The sequence below is a fragment of the Phascolarctos cinereus genome, unplaced genomic scaffold (genome assembly GCF_003287225.1).
Source record: "Phascolarctos cinereus isolate Bilbo 61053 unplaced genomic scaffold, phaCin_HiC Scaffold_726;HRSCAF=1367, whole genome shotgun sequence".
Lineage (NCBI taxonomy): Eukaryota > Metazoa > Chordata > Mammalia > Diprotodontia > Phascolarctidae > Phascolarctos > Phascolarctos cinereus.
The window spans coordinates 206,296,950-206,324,067 of NW_027556098.1; the positions used below are offsets into that span (position 1 = coordinate 206,296,950).

Genomic DNA, 27,118 nt, shown 5'->3' on the forward strand with positions numbered 1-27,118 from the left:
TGGGGTTTTCATGGCAAAGATACTGGAGTGGTTTGCCATTTCCTTCTCCATCGCATTTTTACAGATCAGGAACTGAAGCAAACAGGGTTAAGTGACTTGCCCAGGGCCACAGAGCTAATAAGAATCTAAGGCCAGATTTGAACTTAAGGAGATGAGTCTTCCTGACTCCAGGCCTGGCACTCCAACTACTCAGCCAGCTAGTACTAAACAGTTTATTTGTAATGTGCCAATAAGAGACATTAGGTATAATTCATCACAAACTGCAATTGGAAATAAATGACGATGGAAAAGCATAGCACCAGAAAAAATCTTGGAAAAATATAGTTTAACTTATGCTAGTAAATGCTAAGAAAAAAACAAATTTTATAAATCTTTATTACATTCAACTTTGGTGCTTGAAAACAACACTAATTACATGGTATTAGTAAATAATTCAGGCACAAAAAAAAAATTGGCAAATAAACATACCTACAAGGATACTAAATAAAATCCTATGGTAATTCATACCATGTTTACATGTTGAAACAATGTTCCAATTCCTTCTAAAATTAAGTTACTGAAAAGAGAACAAACAATTTGACGCAAATTATTCATAAGGCCTCCCTAGAAATGTGTGTTAGGGAAGTTATCATAAAGTTAGGATAGATTCCAGGACAATGTAATGAGTTATAATTAAGAATATTACCTTTTCTTTATTTAACTGGTCAGTGTAAAACAACATCATTAAATAAACAAGATAAAATAATTTTGATGCAGTAGGCAAGAAGCAGCCCAGGGGAGTGGATAGCTAGCCAGCTTTAAAGCCAAGATGTCCATCTCTGACACCTACTGGCTGTGTGACTCTGGGCTAGTTACAATTCTCAATGCTCTAGGCAACTGGAGTTAGACCTAGCTGTAGAGAAAGGACAGATCTGATTAACAGAGTGAATTTCCTCACCAGGGAGGTTCCCCATAATCAGTGAATCACTGGTCTAGTCACCTATCTATCGCCCCCATGCAACTAAATATACAATTTGTAAGGGTTGTATTTGAGTCCAAAAGAAAATCTATTGGGTCATTACTAACTGAAGAAGATATTTTACTCTGAAAACAAGATTCGGGAAGTTACTACTTCTGGGAAACTTAATTAAACACTCAAGTATACTTCCTGTCACAAGAAAAGTTAAAGTGATGTAATAAAAAGATACCCTCTCCATTCTCAGGGGATATGTACTAGATAACCGAAATGTGCAAATCCTGTTGTACCGTTTTCCAAGCTACAGGCAAAGAGGAATTTATTCATAATAAAGACTTATGACTAAAGACGATTTTTTTTCCAACACAAAATGTGTCAAATGTGTCTACAATTGACAAAGGTTCATCTTTCTTTTAATTCAGCATTAAGTGACTTACCCAGGGTCGCACAGCTAGGAAATGTCTGAAGCTGGATGTTAACATTTGTTGATTGCTTGATAGAAAGGGAAGGGGCCATCTCCAGTCGTCTGGCCACTGGATCCAGAAGGCTCAGGAGGAGACAGTGAGGTTGGTGACTCTGCACAGCCCTCCCTCACTTAAATCCAATTCACTTGCAAGTCATGGCATCACCTTCCTTCCTAATGTCATGGTCCTCTTCAAGAACAAAGGACAAACAACAATTCTTCTGATTCAAGAATATAAGAGTACTTCTAATGCGAGAGTACCCCACTTTTAGATAAAAAGCTCTCTCTAACATATCTTTCAAGCCTCACAGATTCTGACAGGTCTCCAACTGAGAAGAACTAGTAATCTGCCTTTTAACAGGGAGGGTGTGCCTCAGCTAACTGCCTATCTGCAGCCTGCCAACAATAACTTAAGAAGTCTAAGGGGGATAGTGTTAGGGAAATTAGAGGCAGCTGAACCCATAATGGGCTGGGGCAGGAGACAATGTAAACATTCACAACTCTTCATCCAGAATCCAAAAGATTTTCTATTATATGGTTCATCTTCTAAACCTGGGCCTAATATCTTTCTGTAGTGCATAAAAAAATTGTTATGAATTAAAAAGTTATTTTAAAAATTTGATATTTGCTACATCAGGTCACCACTCCTCCCAATCATTACACCAACTGCAGATAATTAAATAAACTTATAGACTAAATGGGAGAAGAAAAAAAGAAGGGGGAGTTGCTAACACAAGTGTTGGTGATATCATGATGAAGGCATCCAAGGCTATACACGTTCTCATCTTGCTAAAATAGAAACTCATTGAAAGATCTGGAGACTGTAACTTAGGCCAAGCATGAAGTCAAGTTAATCCCTAGAATTACAGTACCCACTGAGCCTTAGGTTTGCAAGGCCATCTGCCCCTCCTGTGGATACCACCACTGGTCTGCCAGTTGGGCTTTTATGACGACTTTATTGAAAGGCCTGCTGTTCCTGTTGTTTGGACACCTGTGTCTCCCCAGCTGGAGCAGCTGTAAAAAGTATAGTATACTTGTAAACTTTAACCTATTAGAGATCAAGGAGGCACAAATCTTAGTAACATTTTTGGGACCAAAATGACACTAAAGCAAAGCTACATGGATAGATTTCAAGGAGTCAGTGAACCTGGGGGGGAGGGGGATTGCTTCTTTATTCCAACATAATTGCTTTCATTTTTAAAATCCCCCATTTTTTGTGTGTTGAAAAATATTATTCATATTCTACGAGGCTGTCCAAAGGGTCCATGAAAAAAAGGGGAGGAGGACAGAAGGAGAGTTAAGAAACTCTGCATCAAAATCAGTCCTAAATTCCTTTGATGACTTTTTGGGCAGTAGTAAATATAAGCATTATTACCAAAATAGTCTTTTCTAAACCAGAATACAGATTATTTTTTAAAACTTTCTCCCCTTGAAAGCTACAAGGTAATAGATTTGACAGACTGAATTTCTTCCAGATAAGTCTTTCTAATCATCCCCCTCTGGCAGTTATTACAATCAATCTAATCACAGAGAACTCAGTTAAAGAGTAATCTGTTTCAGCCAAGTCACAATCCCTCTTCAAGACCTCAACAGTACCTTATGAATCAGGATCCTCACCTGCAGTTTCAAGTGCCCTCACTGGGCCACTCTAGACTTAACCCACTTCATTTCCTCTACTCCCCCTTCTTGCTTCACTCCACCGCACTTAGACAAACCTACTCATCCGCAGTTCCATCATCCCACTGCTTTCCCATGCGCCTTTTTGCCCAGGGCAACTAATTTCCCCCTCCAAACCCCAGCCACAGGTACATCAACCTCACACCTCTCCAATCTCCAAAAGTCCATCAAGGTTTGTTCTCTCTGCAATTCAAAAAGTTGTTGAAATGCCACCTTCTTTGGCAGTTTCCCAACTTCCTGTAAGCATTGCCATGATTTATTCCTGCCCCCACCTTTTCTGATTAATTAACTAATACATCTCACCTCTTCACAATCCCCACACTAATTTACACTAATTGTACTAATGTACATAGAATCATAGAGTATAACAGCTAAGGAGAAACACCTTAAAGACCATCTAGTTCACAGAATGAAACATTCTGCTCTGAATCTAGGAGACAGCCAGAAAATTTGGGAAATTATAACTTTGTTCCTCAGCTTTCAAGGAAATTAAAGTAAAAGGAAGCAAAAAAAAAAATTACATTTTGCCTTAGGATGCTGGTTTCCAACATCAGATCAGGCTCAAAAACAGTGCTAAACAAGTCTAGCCAGAGCATTTCCTACCTCTCCAAGTTATTATAGTAAGTTATGAAAGTGGATGAGAGGAATGAAGAACACCTATTATTTCAGGTAAAACTTCACTAGCAACAAAGCTGTTAGTTAACCATGGTGACTCATTTTATTGAAGAGGAAACAGAGGCAGAGAGAGACTGACTATGCTGCTTGTCCAAGGTCACACAGTGGCATAACGAGGACTACAAGCCAGGTCTCCTGACTCCCAGTATTGTGCTACTAATGATAACAATAATGATGTTGATGATGATAGTAACAAAATTTATGGTGCCTTTATATGTGCCAAGTACTTTAGAAATGTTTTCTCAATTGATCCTCACAACAACTCTGGGAGATTGGTATTGTGTATAAGTAGGTATCATATACCATTATTGAAATGCCTATTCGTTAAAAAAAAAAAAGGATGTTTTCTGATCGGATATCATTTTAAAAGAAGAAATGCAAATTATCAGCAGGCATATTTTTTAAAAGCTCCAAATCATTAATGAGGAAAGAAATTCAAATTAAAACAACTGCAGTTTCACCACACACTCAAGCAAACTGGCCAAGATGACACAAAGAGTTAATGTTGGAAGAACTACAAGGAGTCAGGCATCTTAATACATTATTGGTCAGACTGTGAGACACAAGGGATGGGGATGAGTGACATGGGGGCCAAATAGCCATTGTGGCTTGATCTCAGAGTGAGTACAAGGCAGCAATCTTTCTGGTCTTCCAGAAGACTGGGTAGTGGCTAAGTTGTGAAGAGATTGCAATGCCAAATAATAGTATTTGATTGTATTTGATTCTAGTGGTAATAGTGAACTTAAAGTTTATTGAGTAAGGAAGTTGACATGATCAGACCTGCACTTCAGGAAAATCACAAAAATCACTAGTCTGTACCCCAGCAAGGAAGATGGATTGTAGTAAGGACAGGCTTGAGGTAAGAAGACTTAATTAATAGAAGCTGGTGCAACAGTCCAAGCCTAAAATGGGGTGAAGGCTGTGTGAGTAGAGAGGAGGCGACAATTGCAAAAAAAGTTATAAAGCTAGAAATAACACGCATTTTCTAGATGCACAATTGATATGTTCTGGCTGTGTACTGACATTTGCACTCAAATCTATGTCCTTGATGATATTTATCAGTAAATTATTCATTTCAGGGTCTGGATTGACTTGGCCAAGGAGTTCTGTCAAGCAGCCAGACTACCAACCAACTCTCACCCATCCCCACCCCCAGATTTAGTTAAGCTCAGAAATAAGCATCTATTGCCTTCACCAAAGGCTGTTAGCATATCTAATGAAGCTGTTAAACCTGGCAAAGGCCCTGAGTGAAAAAGGGTAAATGTCACTTAACACAACTTTTGGAAGGCTAAGAACCCCTCCCCTCCATGTCCCCCACAAAAGCAGCATATAAATTATTAGGTTAAAACTTAAAGTCTAGTACAATCTGCCATTCTGACAATAACTGATGGACAATATCTAGTTTGATTTCCACTTATGTTGTGCAATACAGCAACAAGGAAGAACATTAGCATGCTTTCCTAATTTAAATCCTTTTATTTCCATTGTCTCCAATCATTTCTTTGAATTACATTTTCTTGCCTTTTATCTCATTATAGCCTATATGTAAAAACAAACATGTCCAATTTTTCTACTAGAGACATCTATTAATTTTAATTGTCACATTACTTGTAATCAAAGAAATACAGGGAAAAGAGTACTCTTCTAGAGTCAGGAGACCAGTGTTTTCTGTTTATAAGAGCCTTTACTCATGGGAATATAATTCACATAATATAAAATGTCCTTCATAATTCAGATTTCCCCCCAGAAAAATTCGATGTCTTTTCCCCTGCTGATCTCATTTTCACCATCAAACTGCAAGTCCTAGAGGATAGGAACTCTACGTGAAGTTAACTGCTATTTATTTATACAAGGTGTTCCCAAAGTCTTATGACTGCTCTGGGATTTTAAGATCAACAGAAACAAAAAGACATCATATTTTGGGGGTAAAAATCCAAATGACGAAGGGCACAGATGACACTGAACTCTACCCCAGAAAGGCAGGTACTACAGGTATAATTACTCCCGTTTTAATGATGATGCATCTAAGGCTCGCTCAGGTTAGCTTGGCCCTGGTCCCCTTAGCTACTAAGTGTCCGGAGTAGGATTTGAACTCAAGTTCTTCTGACTCCATGACTTCATGTACAATAATTGTTAGAGAAGTAAAGAGGTAAGAGAAATCAATTCAATCTGAGGTGGGCAGGAAAAGGAATATGAACTGAATCGTGAAGAATGGGCAGCGCTTGGACAGGGGGTGAAGTGTTTTAAAGAGAAGAGGAGGAGGAGGAGGAAGAAGGGATCCAGACAAAAGAACAGAAGCAACAAAGCACACAGGGTGTTCAAGGTATGGTGAGTGGGTTGTTTTGGCTGGAACAGAAGATTCTTATACAATGGGATAAATGAGAGATAAGGCTAAAAACACAGAGGGGCCAGAGGGCAGAAGAACCTGATGAGGACCTCTCGGTGTTTTCTGAAGCAGAAAACGGCACGATCAAAGCTATATTTTGGGGAAGATTAATTCAGCAACACAGATAAAAATCACAGATCTAGACCAAAAAGAAACTGGCAGCAGTGTAAGGGAAAAATTGGCCCTGGAACAAACCAGAAGTGGGAAGACCAGAAAGATGACTATTCTCATATACTAAGTTGTAAGGTGAAGAACCTGATTGATTTTGCAATGCATTACAACTAATGGATATGGGGACAACAGGGAGCTCTCTCCCCTTTCCTCCTTCTGCATCTGTTCTTTGGAGGTGGCTGTGATGTGGAATACAACAGCAGAAAATCCAGTTTAAGGTGCAGGTTACCAGAGGGACAAGTGATGTTATTTTAAAAGAAGCCATCATGAATACTGATAATCAGGATATGACGGCACATAATTTTTTTTCATTGAACTTTGCTGCCTCTCCTCTAGACAAGAATCTTATGATTTTAAGCACTGACAACTCAACCTTCCACACTAATTTCAATTTTATTGTAAGAATTACAATCCCAAACCTTTTCTTTTAAAGAAAATGAAAATATAGTGAAACCTGAATATGTCTCCCAATAAAATAGTAAAGAAACCAAACTTATAGTAGGCCAATGGAAATGCTGGTCAACCATTTTTGAGTAAGCTGCAAATGAGAACAGATCAAGGGGCTTGGCCAAAAAAAAAAAAAGAGAGAGAGAGAAGAGTTTGGGAAAGGGGAGGAAGAGAGAGGAGACAAACTACACCTATCAGGAAATATTAAGGAAAGTAAACAGCAGAGACAAGATAAATTTTAGGCAGAAAGAAAAACAGAAGAAATCCAACTTGTAAAGGAATACTAATAGCGGTGATCATAAAACCACTGAAAAGCTATAAAAAATTAATGTAAAGAAGGCAACTTCCTAATTCACAAACATGTCCAATGGTGACCCTTATAAGTAAGACTTTGTAATAGAATGGAGGTGGAAAATCCAGATCACAATAGATGAAATAACTACAGAGCATAAAAATGAAGAAAGTAGTTATAGAAGACTCAATTCATATGGAGATAAAGAGAAGAGAATACTGGATGACAGAAATAATATTTAACAAATTACAATTAATTATTAAAAGTAAAATAATTTTAATAGACTTCTTTCAATTGTCTAGGAAGCAGGAAGAGGTTAATAAAGTGGAAAAGAGGTTAAAGATAAGGACAATGAATAAACATTTCAAAATCTGATGTTGGCAGCTTACATGAAAAAATCTTATGTAGAGATAGAGCTTTTTTCTACAGGTAAAAGTCACTAATGAATAGATCAAATGAATCTAAACATAAGCATATGCCTCCACGTATGTATGTGTTTTTAATTTCCTGTAGGATTCCAGAGTTTAAGAGGGTATGAAAAATAAGAAGCACAGCTTGAGGAAGAAAATATAAGTTAGGTATATTAAAAATTGTGTAAGAAGTAAAATCTCTCAGTTTTGGGTATGCACAATGTTATATTTTATATACATATGTATATATACACACACATATACATATATACATATGTATATATACACACACATATACACACACAGTATTCTGACATTAATAAAATAAGCATTTCCAAGTTTCTTGCTGCAATTCTGGAAAAAATTATTTTCACTACAGAATTATGACTAGTATTGCAATAATGTACTAGACATAGATGAAGGCCTATATTAGACTGAAATTATATGACTGCTCCACTATGAAAGCATTTGGGTTCTGTTTTTGTGACAAATTAATTTTATTTCTTACCTTCCACTTTGATTTGTAGCCTAACTTTAACATAAAACATAAAAAACTTGTAGTTCTAATAAAGATACACAAATTATTCAGTGTTAAAATCTTATGAACAAAACACCCTGACAAACGATGAAGAACATGCTAGATGAATAGGATGCATGTAAGCGGCAGCTTCAGAAAGTGTTCATCTCTCACACAAGGTCTAGGGGCTATGATAAGTTTAACAGATGCAGTAGCTACAGTATTTTGCTACCAAATGTTATATTTCACTTTTTATGCATCTATGTTTTCCTAAGGCAAGCCCTTTAAATTTGAAAGTCTCCTAAGGTTCAGAGTAAGAAAGGACCTTAGTTGTCTAGTCCAGGGCTTCTTAAACTTTATCCATTCGAAACCCCTTCAGCACTTCTTAAACTGTGGGTGGAGACCCAACTCTAGTCCAGCCCCTGTCCACTGATGGAAGTTAAGTGAACAGCTGTTGACAATGAGCCTGTAGTCAGAAGACCTAAAGTCAAAATAAAGCTTCAGATACCTACTGTCTGTGTCATCCAGGGCAAGTCATTTAACCTTTGTTTGCCTCAGTTTCCTTAACTGAAAAATGGGAATTACAATAGCACCTACCCTGACGGATAGTGAGGATCAAATGAAATATTTGTAAAAGTGCTTAGCCCAGTTCCTGGCACACAGCAGGTGTTATAAAAATGCTTACTCCCTTCCCCTTCCTCCCAACTTAAGGTCATAGAGTAAGTACTATGATTAGGTGTAGAGCCTAGATCACAATTCTAGTCTTTGGTCTCCAAATCCAACCTTCTTTTCACTGCACTGGTTATCTTGGTAGGGAGATAAAAAAAATCACTCTCCTTTAACTTGTTCATTTTATGTTGAGTAAAAGAATATTTGGCATATAAATTTCCTAGCAGCCCAAGGTTTCTGGAGATGTATATTGAGGGAGGGGTGGAGGAACAGTAAAATTAACCTCCCTAAAAAATGACTATGAAACAGAATAACATCCCTGTAATTCTATGGACCTATGTGTCTGTGTTTGTACAGAAAGGCCTCCCCCAAACAATTCAGTTCATAGCCAAATTTCCCACAACTGTGATTCCACACCAAACTACAAGAGGTCGATTTATCAAAGATGCAACAAATGAGGCTATGATCCTTAAAAATAAATGTGAAGTGTGAATAAAGTCACAAAAAGCTCAAGTTCTACAGGGCCTTCCATTTCTTAAAAGTAAATAAACTGAGGAGACTTTTGAAAGCAATAGAAAGTAGTCACACTCTCTCTCTCTCTCTCTCTCTCTCTCTCTCTCTCTCTCTCTCTCTCTCTCTCTCTCTCTCCCTCTCCCTCTCCCTCTCTCTCTGTGTCTTCTTGAGATCATCTCTCTTGGCTTCTAGATGGATCCCCTGACCCACTGCAATGTCACGTGTAAAATAATCCATTTATAAAGGGCCTAAAAGACTGTAAAAAGGTAAAACTAACTACAATTACCACCCTCAGAAAATGAATAAATGATGTTTATAAAAAGTCAGGGATGTTAAGAGGTTAAGGTAGGATCAAAAAGATGATTTATGAGTAAAGAAAACAAAATAAAAAATAAACGAATTCATGTTTCCCTGGGCCTTTCATTCAGACCAAATGATGTGGAGCTATGTTCCCTAAACGTAATTTCAGGCTAGAGATGTCTTTATTTTCCCCCAGACAAACTGGAAGTTAAACAGGATGACAAAGTATATTTGCTCTGGGATAGTGAAGGAACAAAGAAACTTCAGAATGGCATTACTCATACATCTGGCCTGAAATACCTCCAAAACACAGAAGCAGACAAAATCCCAGAAAATGAATTGAGTATCACAATCCTATCCAAAGGTTTTACTACTAATCATAAAATTAAAACACTAGGCATACACACAAAGGGCCAAGTCGAAACAGGACCAGGACTAAAATAACTTTAAAAACAAATTACACTCCACACAGATACTATTCTTCAGCCTACAGATGCCCACTGCCACCAGAGGCGTCACCATCATGATACAAACAGACATTAAAAGGAGCAACTCATGAGCGTTCACCTCTTTTTACAAAAGTTATGGATTGTCAGTACAAGTATAATTTCAATGCTTTCATTTTTTCTCTTCAATACTCTACTTTGGTGAGAGTGAAGATACAACAGATTAAAGATTAAAGACAACATATTCATTTGAATCTACAATACCACCAACCTTTCAAACTATTTCCACCAATCTAAAAGGCATCACATAACCCTAACAGTTCACTCTGGAATATATTAGGAGTGTTTTGCTAAGTGGACCAGTGAGTTAATGTACTAAATGTGCTAAAGTACCAAATGCACTACAGAAAACAACTTACACATATTAAAATAATAATAGCTCATGTTTACATAGCACCCTAGGAAAATCTCATATCCACATTTTAGAAAAAAACAGTATTTCAATTTAAAAAAACCTTACCTAAATTAGCATGAAATACCTCTGACAATACAAAAAGTTTCTCTGAGACCTCTGGACTGGAACAAAATAATGTTGAGACAGAATTGCCAACAGATTAGAAAGATAAGTAGATAAAGACAAAGAGTATGTATATGTCTATTTTTCAAAGCATAACCTTTAAGAACTCCAGAAAATCCCAGATAATTAGTGGTTTTTCCCTAAAATATATTCTTAATATCTAGGAGTTTCCCATCCTCCAAGCAATTTAAAAACAACTTCAAAACACCCCAGGGAGAAAAGTAAAGATAGATAAAATTCTGCTATCCATTATTTGCTCAAGACAGGCCAGCTATGTCTAATGAATGGAAGGCAGAGAAGTTCTCAATACCACACCAAAATACTCCTCCAAATCAAAGACAACAGGTCACAGAATCTCTGGGTTGGAAGAGTCCTCAGATCATTGTGCTAACTGAAATCCTGTCTTCAAAATACCAGAAAAGTGGTCACCCAGTCCTGGGTCAGAAGACTTAGGGGGCCCTTTGTGAGCCTTGTTCTAATCTGCAGTCTTCCCAGGTTTCACAATTCTCTTCTGTTCCACGCTCCAAAGCAAACCTTATTTCCACTTTTACCATGCTTTTAAAGTACTTCAACTGTACCTGACGACTGCATTACTTGTGGTCTCTGTCTTACATCACAAATTCAAAATTGTATTTGCATATGATTTTATGCTTTTAAAAGTACTTTTACAGTTATCATTTCATTTGAAACTTACAACTACCCTATGAGGTAGGTAAGTTATACAGGTGACTGAAAACTTTACAGAAAGATACACAGATCTACAAAAAGTAGAACCTTAGTATATTCATCCAAGTAGTCTATTGCCAAAAGGGAGTTCCCAAGTAATATGTACTATGCTAGGGGAGAGTCAGCCTCAGAATATTAAGTATTATCCCAGCTTTGCTTAGTAACCAACTGTAATTCTGTCACTCACAAGTGTATCCAAATAACTTCTCATTTTAAAAAATATTACCTTTTTGAGAAATGGGCTCCACTAAATTTATTACTATGATAAGTATCATTTCTTTTTCTTTGTATCAAACTTAAATCAATCAAATCGCAAGGGTTGTACACACACACACACACACACACACACACCAGTATTGTTAGGGACTGAATCAGACGTTCACCAAATATACCACAATCACAATTGTAGAGATTTCGATTAAGTTTTCCCAATCAGTCTTCCTTTGAAGACCTTAGACTCAGTATTTCCTCACACACAGATCTCCCCTTCTCTACTTTATTCAATACTTTTAAATTCTCTTTACACTTTATGAGTACCTTGAGGGGCTGATTCCAAAATGAAAATCTGCTTATAGCTACTAAAGCTAACACTCACGTGAGGTGACCCTCCTCAGCTCCTCCAATGCCTTCCCTCAGCGATCACCTCCCATTTACCTGGTAGAGGTCTTCTGTGTACATAGTTTTTATATTGTCTCCCACATTAGAACACGAACTCCAAGAGGGCAAGGAACCAAGAGGCCTTTCTTTGTGTCCTTAGCATTTATGACAGGGCCTCCAAGGTGATAAGCCCCAAATGAATGTTTTTTGGCTGATGGACTGAGAGTTCTTGAAAACTAGAGATGGGAAAAAAAAACAAACCAAAGACCTTTTGCTCTTCTATGGCCAGTACTAAGACTCCAGTCAGGAAAGAACTGAATTCAAACCCTTCCTCCATCATTTATAAGTTCTACAACTTGGTAAAATACTTGAAGACCTCACAGGTGCATTGTGAGGCTGGAGAGTGACATTAAGTACGTGCATTAAAACATTATGTAAATGTCAATGTTATTATTATTTCTTTTCTCTTGCAAACCAACATGGCCCATAGCCAAGAGAGACATACCCTGTAGCACAGAAAAAAAGCTGGGCTAAAACGCTTTGTGTATTTTAGAGGCTCTCTTTTCCCAGGTTACAAATGATCAGTTATTTTTTTTTGGGGGGGGAAGCTATATTAGCCTTTATGAAATCCTACTAATACCCTTTGATTTTATTAGTCAATCAAAAATACTTTGAAATACAGACAGAATGAGTTTTATCCATAAAGACCACAGCCTTATGCTTGACCATTAAAGAACATTTTCTCATCTATCTGAACTTTGTGTTCTAATCAACGAGAGAAAAATAAGCAGAATAAATTTTGACCACAAGATGTTAGTGATTAAAAAAAAAACCACAAAAAATCCCAATCTACTCAAGTCTGGCATTTGATGGAAAAGCACAATAAATCTCAATAAAAGTATCATGAACTCAAAAAGAAAAAAATGAAATTAACTAACATTCCATCAAAGAGGGGAAAGGATTACTTAAATAAGTCTGTGATCAGGCCATCAAGAATAGCTAACAAATACAATTTTAAACTAACAGCATGATATAAATAAAAGCAATAATCTTGAAATTAAAACACACACACACTACAGTTAGTCATTAAGAGTCAGGCTTAAGAAGGGGGAAAAAGGTACAACAAAGCAGCAAAATATACTATTCTAGTATTAGTTAACCATCAGTAGTAAACTATGTTGCTATAAAACGGTCACATTAATTTAGCAATGACAAACTTCAACAGGTGCCCGGAACAGTCATGCCTAGGGCTTTACATATGAAATGAAACATACATATCTTGGGTAACAACAAATGTTCTCTGGTGGGCAGGGTGAAGAGAAAGACAAGACACTGTCTCTGAAAAAGGGATAAGGGAGCATATTCTCTGCTGGTAATTGTCAGATATAGAGATATTAACAGATAAAAAGGTCATGCAAATAACCCCTTCTTTTTCTTCACCGAAGTATACAATCTAGGAATAACTTAAAGGCAAAAGAATCAAGCCTGTTCCTTCTAGATTTTAATGAATTCCAAAACAATAAACAAAAAAAGAACATCCTACTTCATCAAAATAATTCAGAAAAGGTAACAATTTTTCATTCCTTTTAATAGGATTCCAAGGCCCTCTTGTACCCTTGTTCTGAGCACCAGAATGCGAAAATGAAAGTTTTCCATAGTCCATCTTGACAAAAACACTTATGGAGCAAGGAAAACGCTGGTGACTACATTGCTCAGTAAGAATAACAGGAAGAGTTCTTCCAGATCTTAAAAGTGCCTGAAAATCTTCAAGCAGAACTAGAGCAGGCCACCAATTTAGTTGTCACTGGAAGGAGGCAATTCAACAAATATTCACTGAGTGTCTAACACGTGCAAGGCCTTCACTGTGTCAGGTACTGGAATTAATTTGGGGGTTTTAAATAGCAATACATTAGTGAGGTTAACAACATTACTAAAAGAGAACACAGAGAGTCTTATCTGCTGATGGACTCAATGTTACTCAGATCAATTTTTTTTATAATAAAAATCTCAAATATTTTTTGCAACTTCTTTCATTTGTATTCTGAGGGTAGTTCTCTATTGTTAAGCAATACTAATTCTTACTGTTATCCTCACACGTCTGGCAAATAAAAGTTTTAAAGCTTAATTTTATGATCATCACTTTCCTGTTTGTAGGAATGGAAAGCTTAATTCACTAGTCAAATCCTACCAGATAGGTAAAAATCTCTTCTATTATCATATTTTAAATAACTATTTTAGTGAATATTTATGGCCCAGAGCCTGAAAAATGAAGACTGCTACAGATGAATTACTGAATAAAACCATTATGTTCAGCATGATTATGGAAAAAAAACATAATAAAGGATGTAGAGCTTTCAACAAAGCATGCAACAAGTACAATCTCACTCCTTTGCATGTAGTTTCCATGTCTATGGCAATCTGATGAACTAAACATTCAAAGAAATGCAATTATTTGGTTTTAAAAATAATTTTATGTTAACTACATACTACTAAAAATCTCCAAGATAAGAAGCAAGATAGTACGTTGTGAAAGCGCAGTGGAGTTAAGTCAGAGGGTCTGGGTTTCAATCTTGGCTCTGGTATAAGGCCTCAGTTTCCTCATTTACAAAAGAAAGTTGGACTGGACAATCCCTAATGTCTCTTTCACCTCTAAGTCTGATGAACCAATGACTAGCTCTTTGATAAAATTAATTCTCACTATCATAACTTTTGAAGTTTATTCTTAAATGTACTGATGAGCTCATCAAAATGTTCCCTTCAACCAGATTTATACCCCATTTTGAACCAATTAAAAAAACTACCCTGTAACTTTCAGCAAATGAATTAACTTCTCAAAATCTTAAATTTTCTCAAGAACAAAATAAGGAACCGCATTAGATGACCAGAAAGATCCTTTTCTATAATGCAATCAACAAACATTAAAATCCAGCCTCAGATACTTACTAGCTGTGTGATCCTGGTCAAGTCACTTAACCCTATTTGCCTCAGTTTTCTCATCTGTAAAAGGTGCTGGAGAAGGAAATGGAAAACCACTCAATACCTCTGCCAAGAAAACCCTAAATAGTCTGACACAACTGAAATGACTGAACAACAACAACATACAGGGAACTGTAACTGAGATTCCACAATTCAATGAAAAGATCACACAACCTGAACCTGGCTCAAACTCAGATCTAACAACAGCAATGTGAATAAATACAATAAGAACTAATTAGGGGGGAAAATGAAGAAAATAAAGCAATCTATCCAACTAAACTGTACAATACTGCAGCAGAGGGGGAAAGAAGGAAAGAAAATTAATTATACATAATCACCCAGAAGACAGTTCCTTTCAGATTCCATGTAGAAGGCCCTTTTCAGAGGTTTGTCCCAAAGCACTGAGAAACAGCTCACCCCGACCAAGGTGTCGCAGTCAAGACAGTCTTTAGGTAGCATATGGACTTAATACGAAATGAAATCAATCTCTAACTGATATGCAAGGAGAGCCAGTCAGAGCATGGCAAGGCCACTGGAGCTTTAATTGTTTCTTAATCAGAAGAACCAGGGCCATTTACAAATCATCTATTACAGTAACTGTTTTCAGGTCTTTCAAGTATACCTATTCTTAACATTATAATCAGATGCTGTGAATCAGCCATGTCATTCTGATGTCAAGTAACTGGTTACTTACAAATATCTACGTTCATTCAAACGTTATCTAAGTCTGTATAGATCTCATGGTCTGAAAAGTTCCACTGTCATATATAAAAGAAGCTTTAAAAGTATATTCCTGTCACTTTTTCTGTTTTTTAAACCAGCTTAATTTAGGGTTAAATAATAAGCGCCGTTCCGAACATCTGCCACGTTATAAGGCTGCCAGGGTTGGGGCACACTTTTATTCCTCTTTTTTCCCCTAGACTGGCCCTATGATTTCAATAGTAGGAAGCTCCTTCAATCAATACAGAATGATGTCCCGGCTCAGCAACTTATAGTCTTTGTGGCCTGGAGCACTGAGAGGTTAAATGATTTAGTCAGGGTCACACAGACAGTTATGTGGTAGAGACAGGATATGGACCCTTATCTTCTTGATTCCGTGGCATCAAGGTCAAACACCACACTAATTCACTAATACTACACTACTTCAAGGTTATCTGCCAGAGCCCAGAAGAGTCTCTGCTGAAAATTAAATATTCTAAACATACTGTAAATGCTCAAGGTTAAGTATAGTTTTACAATGCCCAGACCATCTAGAATACTATTGAATCCATACTAGGCACTCATCAAATACCTGTTGATTGACATTGCTATGCCACAAATACCATTATTTTTGTAGTAAAAGCATGACAAGTAGAAGAATTTAATGTCATAATTGGATATTCACAGGTTAGACTCTAAAATAGTCATCAATATGTATGTCATGAATGGAAGTGTCTTATGACAAATTTGGACAATAGAGTATATATAATGTTATCTAAAAAATGATAGAATTACTACTATCAAGAACCTTAATTCTCCTTCTTCCCCTAGATATATTAGGATATTTACGCTATAGGTTCAAATGTGATATGTAAATCTGAAAGTCTCACTGACAAGAATTATTAAAATATTACGTACTGAGTTATTAGGCAATTTTGGCCTGTGTTCTTTCACCACTCAATAACTGTAATTATGAAACAGAAACATCTGGAGTACAGAAAGAACCTCTTTATCATATCTTCATATCACTCATATATGAAAATAATTAAAAATATCATAGTTAATTCAATAAATCTATTGTAGGATGACCCTCGTGAAGGGATTCTACAAAAGTTGTATAACTCAATAAAGAAACTTCTGTTAAATGTTAATTGAAGATGTAAGGAAATATCCCTTTTAGGGAAATGACTGTTCAGCTAGTTTTTTAAAAAAATTTTATATAATTTTCTCATTTGATTCAAGTGTGTGGAGAAAGTATATGGATTCAAAGTTTCATCTCTTAGGGGAGAAATTTGAATTATTAAGATATAAACGTTATGATACAATGGCTAGAGGGGCTTGTCTTGAGAGTCAGGAACACCTGGGTCAATTCCAGCTTGGCATACATTAGATATAAGACCACGGGCCAAGTCCTAACTTCTCCATAACCATGAGAAAAATCTCTAAGCCTGTAAGTTACAAATCTGCATCAGCGGCTGGAGTTTCCATACCCAAGTTTTCCAAACTGATGAAATCACAAGCCTGGACAAAAACAAATGACACTGCATTGGCAACACACCTTTGGATTAACTCAACACACCAAAATGTGGCACAGAGAATCATTGATTTAGAGGAAGGCACTTTTGAGGTCACTGAGTACAAACCCCTTATTTTATAAAGGAAGACACAGACTCAGAGGGATTAAGTTTCTTGCCCAGAGTCACATCGGTAGTAAATGGCAAATCCAAGCCTCAAGCCAACTCCACATCCAGTCCTCTCTCCACTTTACCAGGCCGTCTCCCCACAAAGAAGTGCAACAAAGTCAAACAATTCAAGAATACGTCAGAGCCCCTGAATCTCTCCCCTCCCAATTAGACCACCAAGTATCTAAGTCTAACACTGGGACCAATGTAGTCTTTCAAAAGACTGTGGACTGATAACGCTGATATTCTACATATAACAGTTTCAGCACTGAAGTGAAGAGCCCAGGAGTTTAATATATATTTGAACATCCACACATTAGACACCACCTTAAAAAGAAACGTGTTCTCTTTGCCAAATGGTCACATTCTAGAAGTGATGATCCCATAAACATAAGTATACTCTTCAATTTTCCCCAGAAACATGTTTAGACACCTAAGAGCCATCAATTGATCAGAATGGGCAATCTATGGAAATAGTCTACAACCCCTTCATACCTGACGAGTGACTGTGAGTTTCTGTGGCCAAAAAAAGTCATCACCCAGTAACAAAACTTTCTGGTAATGAGCCTCTCTGAACTTGGCTCTTGGACAAAAGATACAGACCACAGCCTGGCCTACAATCAAAGCCTTTCCAGCTCGACCTACCAGAGCTTAGGTTCTGTTGATAAAACTTTCAAAAACCCAGGATCACACCTCTGTGCTTCAGCAAGGTATCTGAGTAGGGAGCAGGTACATGTACAATTAAACAAAGTACAAACCCAAATAAATAAATGTGTAGTATACATACTTGTACGTGTGTATTACTTATGTGTCACCCAGAGATTTACCCATTAAAAGAATTGGGGAAAAAAACATGGAAACAGTTCATAGTTTACATTATTAAACATATGCTTGAGATTGTGATATGAAAGCAGAGTTTAGGAAACCTGTTCCTTTTCACAAGCAAGCACATAAAGTTCACTTCACCATTTTGCTAGTCTAATAATTAACCTTGAAGTAGTAATTTCATTGTCTTGAATAAGCCTTGATCTTTAGAGAGAGAAAGAGACAGAGACAGAGAGAGAGAGAGAGAGTCAAAACATCAATGAACCCTGCTCCTGCTCTCTCTAAAATAACTCCCAATGGACTTTTGGACATATTTCTGAGTTTATCAAGTCAGATATACTTCTTAACTATTGTAACACCCAACTATTGCTGAAGGGCATGTCATACTCCTACATTATACAAACACACAAATTAGCATTTAGCAGATGGTAAGAATTTTATTTTCTGGAGATTTCTGACTTTCCCTGCCATTTTGAGATCTTTAAATGGTTTGAACCAATAGATCATTGATAGATAAGAGAGAGATTTTTTTTTATTAATAAAAAGAAAAAACAAACAAAGCCAATTCTAGAAACTGTAACCCTTCCAACAACTCATCTACAGACACCATAGACTATTAGGTAAAAAAGTCAATACCATGGCTAAAATTTGTCCTATAAAATCACATTGTGAATTCTGACATAAGGCTGCCTATTCAAAATTAGTCTGTGTCCTCACTCTACAAAAAAAAAAAAGAAAGAAAAAAAAAAGAATAAGATGCCTTTTCTTTCCAATTCACCTGAAATGTAAAGCTTATGTGCTGAAGAAAGATAATTCATACAAAATCACCACCAGATAAGCCGGGATCAGATCACAATGATCTTAAGATCCAGTTAACACATAAAACACAAAAGTAATTGTATTGCTCTGGGTCTCCCTTTAATACTATAAATCTTTAGATGCAACAAAGATACAGATAAAAACACCAAAGCATCATGATATCAAAACTATAAAAACTTCTCCTCAGCAACTCTTTCTTAAATACAAACACTAGTTGCTGAATATTTACAGTAGAATGTACTTCTAAAGTTTGATCAATTGGAAATCAGTCACTTTCTAAAAAGGAAACATAATACTCTTAATAAAAGGAAGACCAGTGAAATGGAAAATAGTATTAGCCAATTTTACCTTTTAAAACTTATTCTGCTAATTTACTTCAGTTTAGCTGTCTTAGGTTGCACTAAAAGTAATTCTTCCCATTACACTCATTTATTTTTAATCCACACATTTAAATCACCTAGATCACCAAGAATTCTCCCAAGTAATGTAGACATTTGTTAAAATGTAAATAAATCCAACAATACAAGCTTTGGTAACAACTAAACTCATTATCTTAGTACACAAAACTCGTCCTTCAAGCATACTTCCCTGAATAAATCAAATATGAACAGCTACACTCTGTACTTTACATTTTTCTAACTTTATAGTCACATTTTCAGCACTTAGGTCAGTTAGGTTAAGATTTCACAAAAGCAGTAAACTTCAAAGCTTAGAAAATTTTTTTGAAGTTTTCACAATATACTTTTGAATTTGACATACTCAACAGCACAAATACCACAATAAAAAATAACACCATTCATACTGATCTCCCTTAAGAAGCACAAAAATCAATGTATTTACAAATCAAAACTCCATGACGTTCCAACAACTATTTTTTTCTCTCATAGTTATTTAATTTGCCTTAGACAATCTTTATTTTATAATAATCCACCTATGAAAGCCAAAAAAGAAATGGCTTGCCTGTTTTGCTCAACAAACATCCAGGCACATTTATTAATTTCTCCACATTGTCCTTAATTTAAAAAACAAACAAACAGAAACACCTCTGTTACATACCTGCAGTTCGGAGGTGGATCAAGGGTTATTTCAGCTAGCTCTTTCTGAATTCTGTTGGTGAAATGAGAACAGACAACAAAGCATTGGAGATAGTCTATAGAATAATCAGGGAATTACACTGCCCTCTACCAACATGCAGTTAAATGCAAGACTGGCTTTGCCTTCAGTAATGCTAACATGGCTGCTTCCTCTTTGTTCTCAGAGGCATAACCCAAATCCCATAACAGAAACTTTGCAGCTTTTTTCTTACTTACTACTATAAATAAATGAGACGTGGGCACCTGATTTGGGTAGTAATCTTCCACTAGCATTGAATAAAGTGAATAAAATCCATTTTAGAATACTTTTTACTTAAGAAATTCTGTTTTCAAGCTTATATGCAAATGAGACAAGAAGGGAGGAGGGAATACACTAGAATATTTGACAATGACTTTAAACGAGTTTTACTGAGGCAGAATTAACAAGCTACAGCAGGGAGCACACAAATAGTTTTGACAATATTTTATCTGTTTCTTTGTACCTAAAAATGTTTACAAATCAATTGGTGGAAATTTACCAACATTATCACATGAGCACTTTGAAGGATTTTTACTTTTAGCATTTGACTGAATCTCTTTCCCACATCCTAAGTACAGTACTCAAACTGAAAAGCGCATTTTCAGATTACAAACTAAGCATGTGTTGTAGCTTCAGACAACTTCAGAAACTTGACTTTTCCTTTCCATTTTTGTCTTTCAAAAAATGTTTGATGCTTTGATAACTTTAGAATTGTTTAATAAGTTCTCTGACAACAGGCTACAACAAAATGAATCCTTTATGTCAATAGATTTTAACCATTTGAAGTACTGCACACATTTAATGAAAATGATCTCCAGATTATGGTGACTTAGAGAAAAGGTAAATAGGTGTGAAACTATATAAACATTATCCCTGAAGCTTTGCAAAACTGATGAAGTTAAATAATTTTTCCCCCATTTTCTATGTACTTTTGCAGACATTTAAAAATTACTGCCTATAAATAACTTAAATGTTGTTAATGATACGACTGTGTAAGTCTTCAGAGACAAGGAATAATCATATGGGTTAATGACTCTCTTCTGCAACTTCATCACTGATGGATTTCCATTGGTAGAATTTGTTTTCCACACCCATCAAAGCATAATATAAATCAGCAGAAAACAAATGCTTTTTTCCACCCGACATATGAAAATATGGATTTTTTTTTCCCTACTACAGATCCACGTGAATGTGGATAGTCAAATGCATCCACAACTTTCCTACTGAACAGGCAAAGGGGCAATGTAAGCTCTGAAGTGACTTAACTGGAAAACTCACCTTCCAGTTTTATTTGCTCTTGCATAACAAAATGCAAGATGATTCTACTTAAATGCAAAAACGAACTATAAAGCATTTTAAAGCCTTTCTTTTCCAAGGCAGAAGGTGATGACTAGTTTAGCTATAATGATGCTCAATATTTTTTAGGACTTGACATCTTTTCTTTTTTTAGAGAAAACTAATACCTTTTACATGTCAATAGGATCACACGGAATTCCAAAAGATTTCTAAAACTTATGAGTTACTGCTGACCTGAGTCTCTATTATACAGAAGTTGAGAAGGCAGAGTAAAGGAGTAAAAGCAACCTCAAAGCATCATCTAATTTGAGAATACATAGTTTTCCTTCAGGAACTATATTTACTAAAATAACAACAAGGGTTAGGGTACGTGACATTATATCTCTACAGAAACACTCTTTTACTCAAGCCAACACGTTAGTGAAGTTTCCTTTAAGGTGTCCTTTAAGGTCTCATATACAACCTAGGGAATGGCAACTTTCATTTAACAAAAAAAAAAAGTTTGCAACTTAGTATTTTGGTTTCTGTATTTAGAGTTAATATACCTGAAGTTCTAATCCACTTAAAATACAGTTTACAGACTTCACTTCAAAAAAAAGCAAACCACCTCTCATAGGTATTACCTTTTAGCACTAGTGGATAACTTAGCAGTGGTTTTGCTAGACAGTTTGGTGTTTTTCTTCTGCTGGGTAGCAGACGGTTTTCTTTCTTCTTGTTCCTCAGGTTCTGGTGCTGCTGGGTCCCTCTGATCTGCATCTGAACTACCACTGCTGGTACTTGGACTTTCATCATCTGACCTTTGCCTATCACTGGACATCTTGGTCGAGTTATTTCTCTGAAAACTTTTAAAAGAGAAAAGAGAAAAAGGGTTAAACCTGAAGAACAAATTCCATATCATTTCCTTCTGCAAAATGTTTCCTAAAATCTGTCCTTTAAATGAAAAGCCTTGAAAAGTGTCTATACACTTATCTCATTGTTACTGCAAGGTTACAGAGGGAGGTGATGTATATACCAGAATGCCAATATTTAAAGATTTACAGAACTCAACTTGGAAAACCCACTCACAATTTTTTTCGTCCCTTGGACAATCTATCAATTGTCTACTTTCTCAGAAGGCACGAAACAGATTTGCCAGGGAACTTAGGCAATGAACATTAATAACATATGACACATTGTAAATAACAGACCTCGCTGAAAAATGTTAAAAAGTCACTAATAACGTCTAAATATTTACACATTTACGTTGGTCAGAGCTACCAAATTCCCTCTCTGAAGGAAAAACATGTCCTGTTAATCACCCATATGCTTCCTAAACGTGGCAACAACCCTTTTCTCTTTGCATTTAAGCCTTTAAGCACGATACCTCCCCCCTCCTCCCCAAGGAAAAAAAGGGGGGGGGACTAATAAGCAGCCTCCTTCGTTTACACGGCCAGCAGCAAAGATTCATTTGGCCACCACAGGGCTGCTCCACAGTGAAAAGCAAAATTCAAACTGCACCTTCTGCAAAGCTCCCAATGCCACCGTTCCTTGCTCAGTTTTTATATTACAGACCGACATTTTGGCCAAAAAAAAAAAAGGAACAAAGCCCCCTCCCCCCCAAAAAAGAACTCTGGACAGGATTTGAAAGAGAAAAAAAAAGAAAAGCTTTAGATAAAAATATTGCAGCAGCAGCAGCAGCGGCGGCGGTGGAAATGCAGCTTTGCAGCCCCCTTTGTGGGGAGGGACAGGGAGAGGGTTTGTTATGGTAGGAGGCAGCGCTCCAATATCAGCATGGTGTGTGCACCAAGTGATGCGTGAAGTCAGTCCTGGCTCCTCGGGCTCCCGGAGACCGACAGGGCGAGCGCTGAAAACAAGAACAAAGCTCCCTCTGCCCCCCCTCCCCCCCTCCTACCCCCACCAACCAACCCCAGCTCGCCCCGGCGGCGGCTGCTGCCGCTGCTGCTGCTGCTGCTGCTGCTCCTGCCGCCGCCGCCGCCGCTGCTTCTGCCGCCGCAGCTGCTGCAAACCACCCCCCCATCTCTCACCGCCCCCCCCAAAAAACCCTTCCAGCTTTACCTTCACCGCCGTCCTGTCCCGCTTACACGCAGCTAAGATGTGGGGGAAGGAGAGAGGAAAAAAAAAACCCTTCCTTAAGGAAATGGAAGCAGCCGGGAGGGGGAAGGGGGGGGAGGAAAAAAAAGAAGCAGAGGAGGCTCTGGCCGGGGAGTGTGGAACATTGAAAGTCGGAGGGGGTTGTGTAGTGCGGCGCTCTGGCCGGAGGGTGGCGCCGCCCAGCGCCTTTGCAAAAAAAAAAAAAAAAAAGAGGAGAGAAAAGAAAACGGGGGTGGAGGTGGGGTGGGGGACGGAGAGGGGAAGAGGGGAGGAGGAGGCGCCGCTGCTGTGCGAGGGCGAGAGCTCCCCGGGAGCCCAGATGGAACGGGGGAGATCCGAGAGTTCTACGGCCTCCCCTGTCCCCGCTCGCCTCCTGATCGGTGCAGTCAGCAAGTTCCCTGCGAGCTGGGAGGGAAGGGGAGGGGTGCGGGAGGGAAGGGGAGGAGGAGGGGAGGGGGAGGAGGAGGCGGCGCGCGTGCTCGCTTGCCTGGCTGTGGGGCGCGCGCCGGCGGCCCGGGCTGGCTCCCTCCCGTCGTTCGCTCTCTCTCTCTCCCTCGCTCGCTCGCTCTCTCCCGCCCCCCCTCCCCCCAACGCTTCCCTTCACCCGGGGGGCGCACGCGTCCGCCCGCCTGGGCCGGCCAAGGACAAAGAGTGCGCCGCCCGCCGGGGACAGGGGCGGACTGGCCCGAAGGAATGCGCCGGGCCGGCCAGCCAGCCAGCCCCGGGGAGGGCGGGGGCACCAGCCCGAGGGGCCAGAGGGCCGATTTTGCAGCAGGGTGGTTTCCGGCCTGCACCACTCAACTCTCCCTACCCCACCGCCCTTCCCGGAGCTACCCACTGGACTACCCACCCCTCGGGTCCGCGCGGGGGAGGAGGAGGAGAGAGCTCGCAGTCTGGTGCACCTCGGCAGTGCCAGCAGGGAGGGTCACCCCCAAAGGCTCTCCTCCCCCTGCCTGGCACCCTTCCCCCAGTGCAGGAGGCGGCGGCGGTGGCTCTGGATACTAAAGGGTTGGGTATTGGGGGAGGGTGGATCCTCAGGGCCCAGGATCTCGGCCCTGCCACCCCAGACCTTTCGTTGCTGTCGGAAGCCACCCCGCCGCCTCCCTCCTGCCCTGGAAGATTGATTGATATTTACTGAAGAGTCCAGGGACTGTGCAAGAGCCATCTTCTCTCCCCCTGCAATCCGAGTGGGAGGGGATGAAGGGGAGTGGGGGATTGGAAAGGAGGGTCCTGGGAACTGGGGTCAAAAAAGGATTTAAGGGGGCTTGGTGATCTCAGCGCCTTTTCTGCCCTTCCCTTTAACATCGCTCCCCCACAGGATGGGGTTCCGGATGCCTTGGAAACTTAAAAGGGGGAATAAAAAATTTTAAATGTCCCGCTCACGCTGGAAAGGGGCGCGACCACAGCACATTTTCTGCAGCGCGATTCTGACATGCATGCAAGACCCCAGCCCTGGGCAGATGCACCTTGCTAGAAGCATTAGTTTAGCTTGATTGCCCAAACTCAAGATAAACTGTTTTCTCTTCCTTCTCTCCCCCTTCACCCCCCCATCTAGTTTTGATTAACCGTTCACTTCTGGTCTCCTGGCAGTCGGCCCCAGGCCCAATCACAAGGTGGCCAGAAATACAAAAACTTCCTGTTTACAGCCCAGACCTGCCCCTGCTACTGAGCAGCCCTGGTTCCAGTGATGGAACCCGAGAGGAATTTGTGGATTCCACTCATACAGATGTTGGCAAAAGAAAAAAAGAGAGATCAGAGTGCTGGCAGTATGGGAAGTTCAACAGAAAGAACATCAAAAAGAAATGAGCCCCCACGCTGGGCTGATTTTTTTTCTCCCCGAATAGAAAGGTTTTTGTGAGAGGTTGCCCCCAAGTAGATCTGATCAGTAAATAACACTCGTGTATTTACTCAAGGGCAGAAGTTGGGGGAAAAGGTATTTCTGGGAAAATAGACTTTGACCCTAGCTAGGAGTTTGAACTTTGTTCTGTCAGCAGTGGGGAGCCATGGAAGGTTTTTGTGTTGGGGAGTGGGGGTGATAAAGTGTGCTTTATTTAGCAAGATGAATGGGAGAGGGAGAAGCAGAAACACCACTGGCAAGGAGACCAATTGGAGGTTATCTGGCTGTGAATTGTTAAAGCCTTGGAGTTAGGTGGTAATAATCAAAATGGAAAGATGTAGAAAGTCGTGAAGAAAGAATCAGTAGGGTTTGGTGACTGGTTATAGAGGAGGATAAGGGAAAGAGAAGAGTGTAAGAGGATTTCAGGTTTTGTGCCTGGGAGATAGAAATAGGGCAGTCAGGTAAAGGACTTGGTTTGAGGGGGAAAGATAAATACATAGAGACAGAATTTTATAGCCCCAAAAGGATTAGAGGTCTGGAAAGGATGTAATTTGGAGCCATTAAGACTTGGACTCAAGGCCCAGCCAATTTTGCCATTTACTATACTAGCTCTGTGACCTTAGGCAAGTCACTTAACTTGTGAGTCTCAATTTTCTTCTCTATCTGTGAATTCATTTAAATAAGTATGCATTTTAATTCCTGTTCTGTTTACCTTAATAGGGCTATTATGAGAATTAAATTAGTTTACAAATGTGAAAATATGAAAACACTTTATAAATTCTAAAAGGATATACAACTCACTAAAAGGTGGTAGTGTGATTATCATCTATCTCATTTTACAGATTTGGACCCAGAGTTTTGGCCAATGATGAAGTGAAAAGAACAGTAAACCTTTTAAGTTAGGTGACCCAGTTTCTAGTCTTTGCTCCCTCTGACACTACCTAAAGGTAAATGACAAGCAAATAATCTTTTCAGAGTCTCAGCTTCTTGATCTGTAAAATCAGCTGGCATCTAAATTTGTGTTTCAACTCTAAACCTCACATCAGTGTTGTGTACCCAAGATAGGTTGTCTTTAACTTTTTCTTCTTCAGTTAGAATAGGGAAGAGACTTTTATATTTATCTTTATCAACGAATTCACACATCCAGTCCCTATCCCTAACCTAGAGGGCCTTCCCATGTAATGAGCACTTAATAAGTGAATGTCTCTTGTTACACTTTTTGTTTCCACTATCATTCCTCTACCCTGAAATGTGACCCCTTTTCAGATTTCACTCAAAATCCCTTCTTTTTTAAAACTTAGGTCCATGATGTCCTCCTCTGAACCCCTAGCGCACTTAATCCCTATCCTATTCATTCAGAAATTAGTCATGTGGTTCCTTTTGATGATTTTTAAAAATATTTTTCATGTTTTCATTTCATTTCCCCTCTCTATTTAACATTTCAAATATCTGTACCTTGAATCCCCAACCAGACTGTTAACTCCTGGAGAGCAAGAACCTCATACCAGATATCCCCAAGAAAGATTAGGATAGTGCTCAATAAATGTTTGTTGATTGATCTCTTTTGTTGATTTGAGCTGTTTTCTTTCTTTTCAGATGCCCCCTCAAACTCTCTGTGTTCCTTCAACTCCCTGCTTGCTCTTTATTTTTCTTCTTTCTCTTTTCCCATTCTTTCCTTCCTTCCTCCCTCCTTTCTTACTTGCTTCTCTCTCCATCTCTCCCTTCCTCCCTCCCTCCCTCTCTTTCCTTCCTTCTTTCCTCCATTCCTTCTTCCTCCCTTCTTCCCTCCCTCTTTCCCTTCCTTGTTTCCTTCCTCTCTCCCATCTTTCCTTCCTCCCTCACTTTTTGTTCCTTTCTTTTACCTCCCTCCCTCCCTTCCTTACTTCCCTCCTTTCTTTCCTTCCTGTTTAGTTTTTGGGAGCAACATGATGCAGTACAAATACTTCTAGACTAGAAATT

At 38.7% G+C, this 27,118-nt stretch overlaps 1 protein-coding gene across 1 annotated transcript in view; it reads right to left on the reverse strand.

The window, feature by feature from the left end:
• Positions 1–24,257, reverse strand: part of UBE2E3 (ubiquitin conjugating enzyme E2 E3) — a 99,540-nt gene extending 75,283 nt beyond the window's left edge. The window contains 3 exon segments of the mRNA XM_021006405.2: positions 19,879–19,929; positions 21,855–22,073; positions 24,173–24,257. Coding sequence (XP_020862064.1) covers positions 19,879–19,929; positions 21,855–22,048 — 245 coding nt within the window. The 5' untranslated portion in view covers positions 22,049–22,073; positions 24,173–24,257.
• Positions 24,258–27,118: the final 2,861 nt, after the last annotated feature.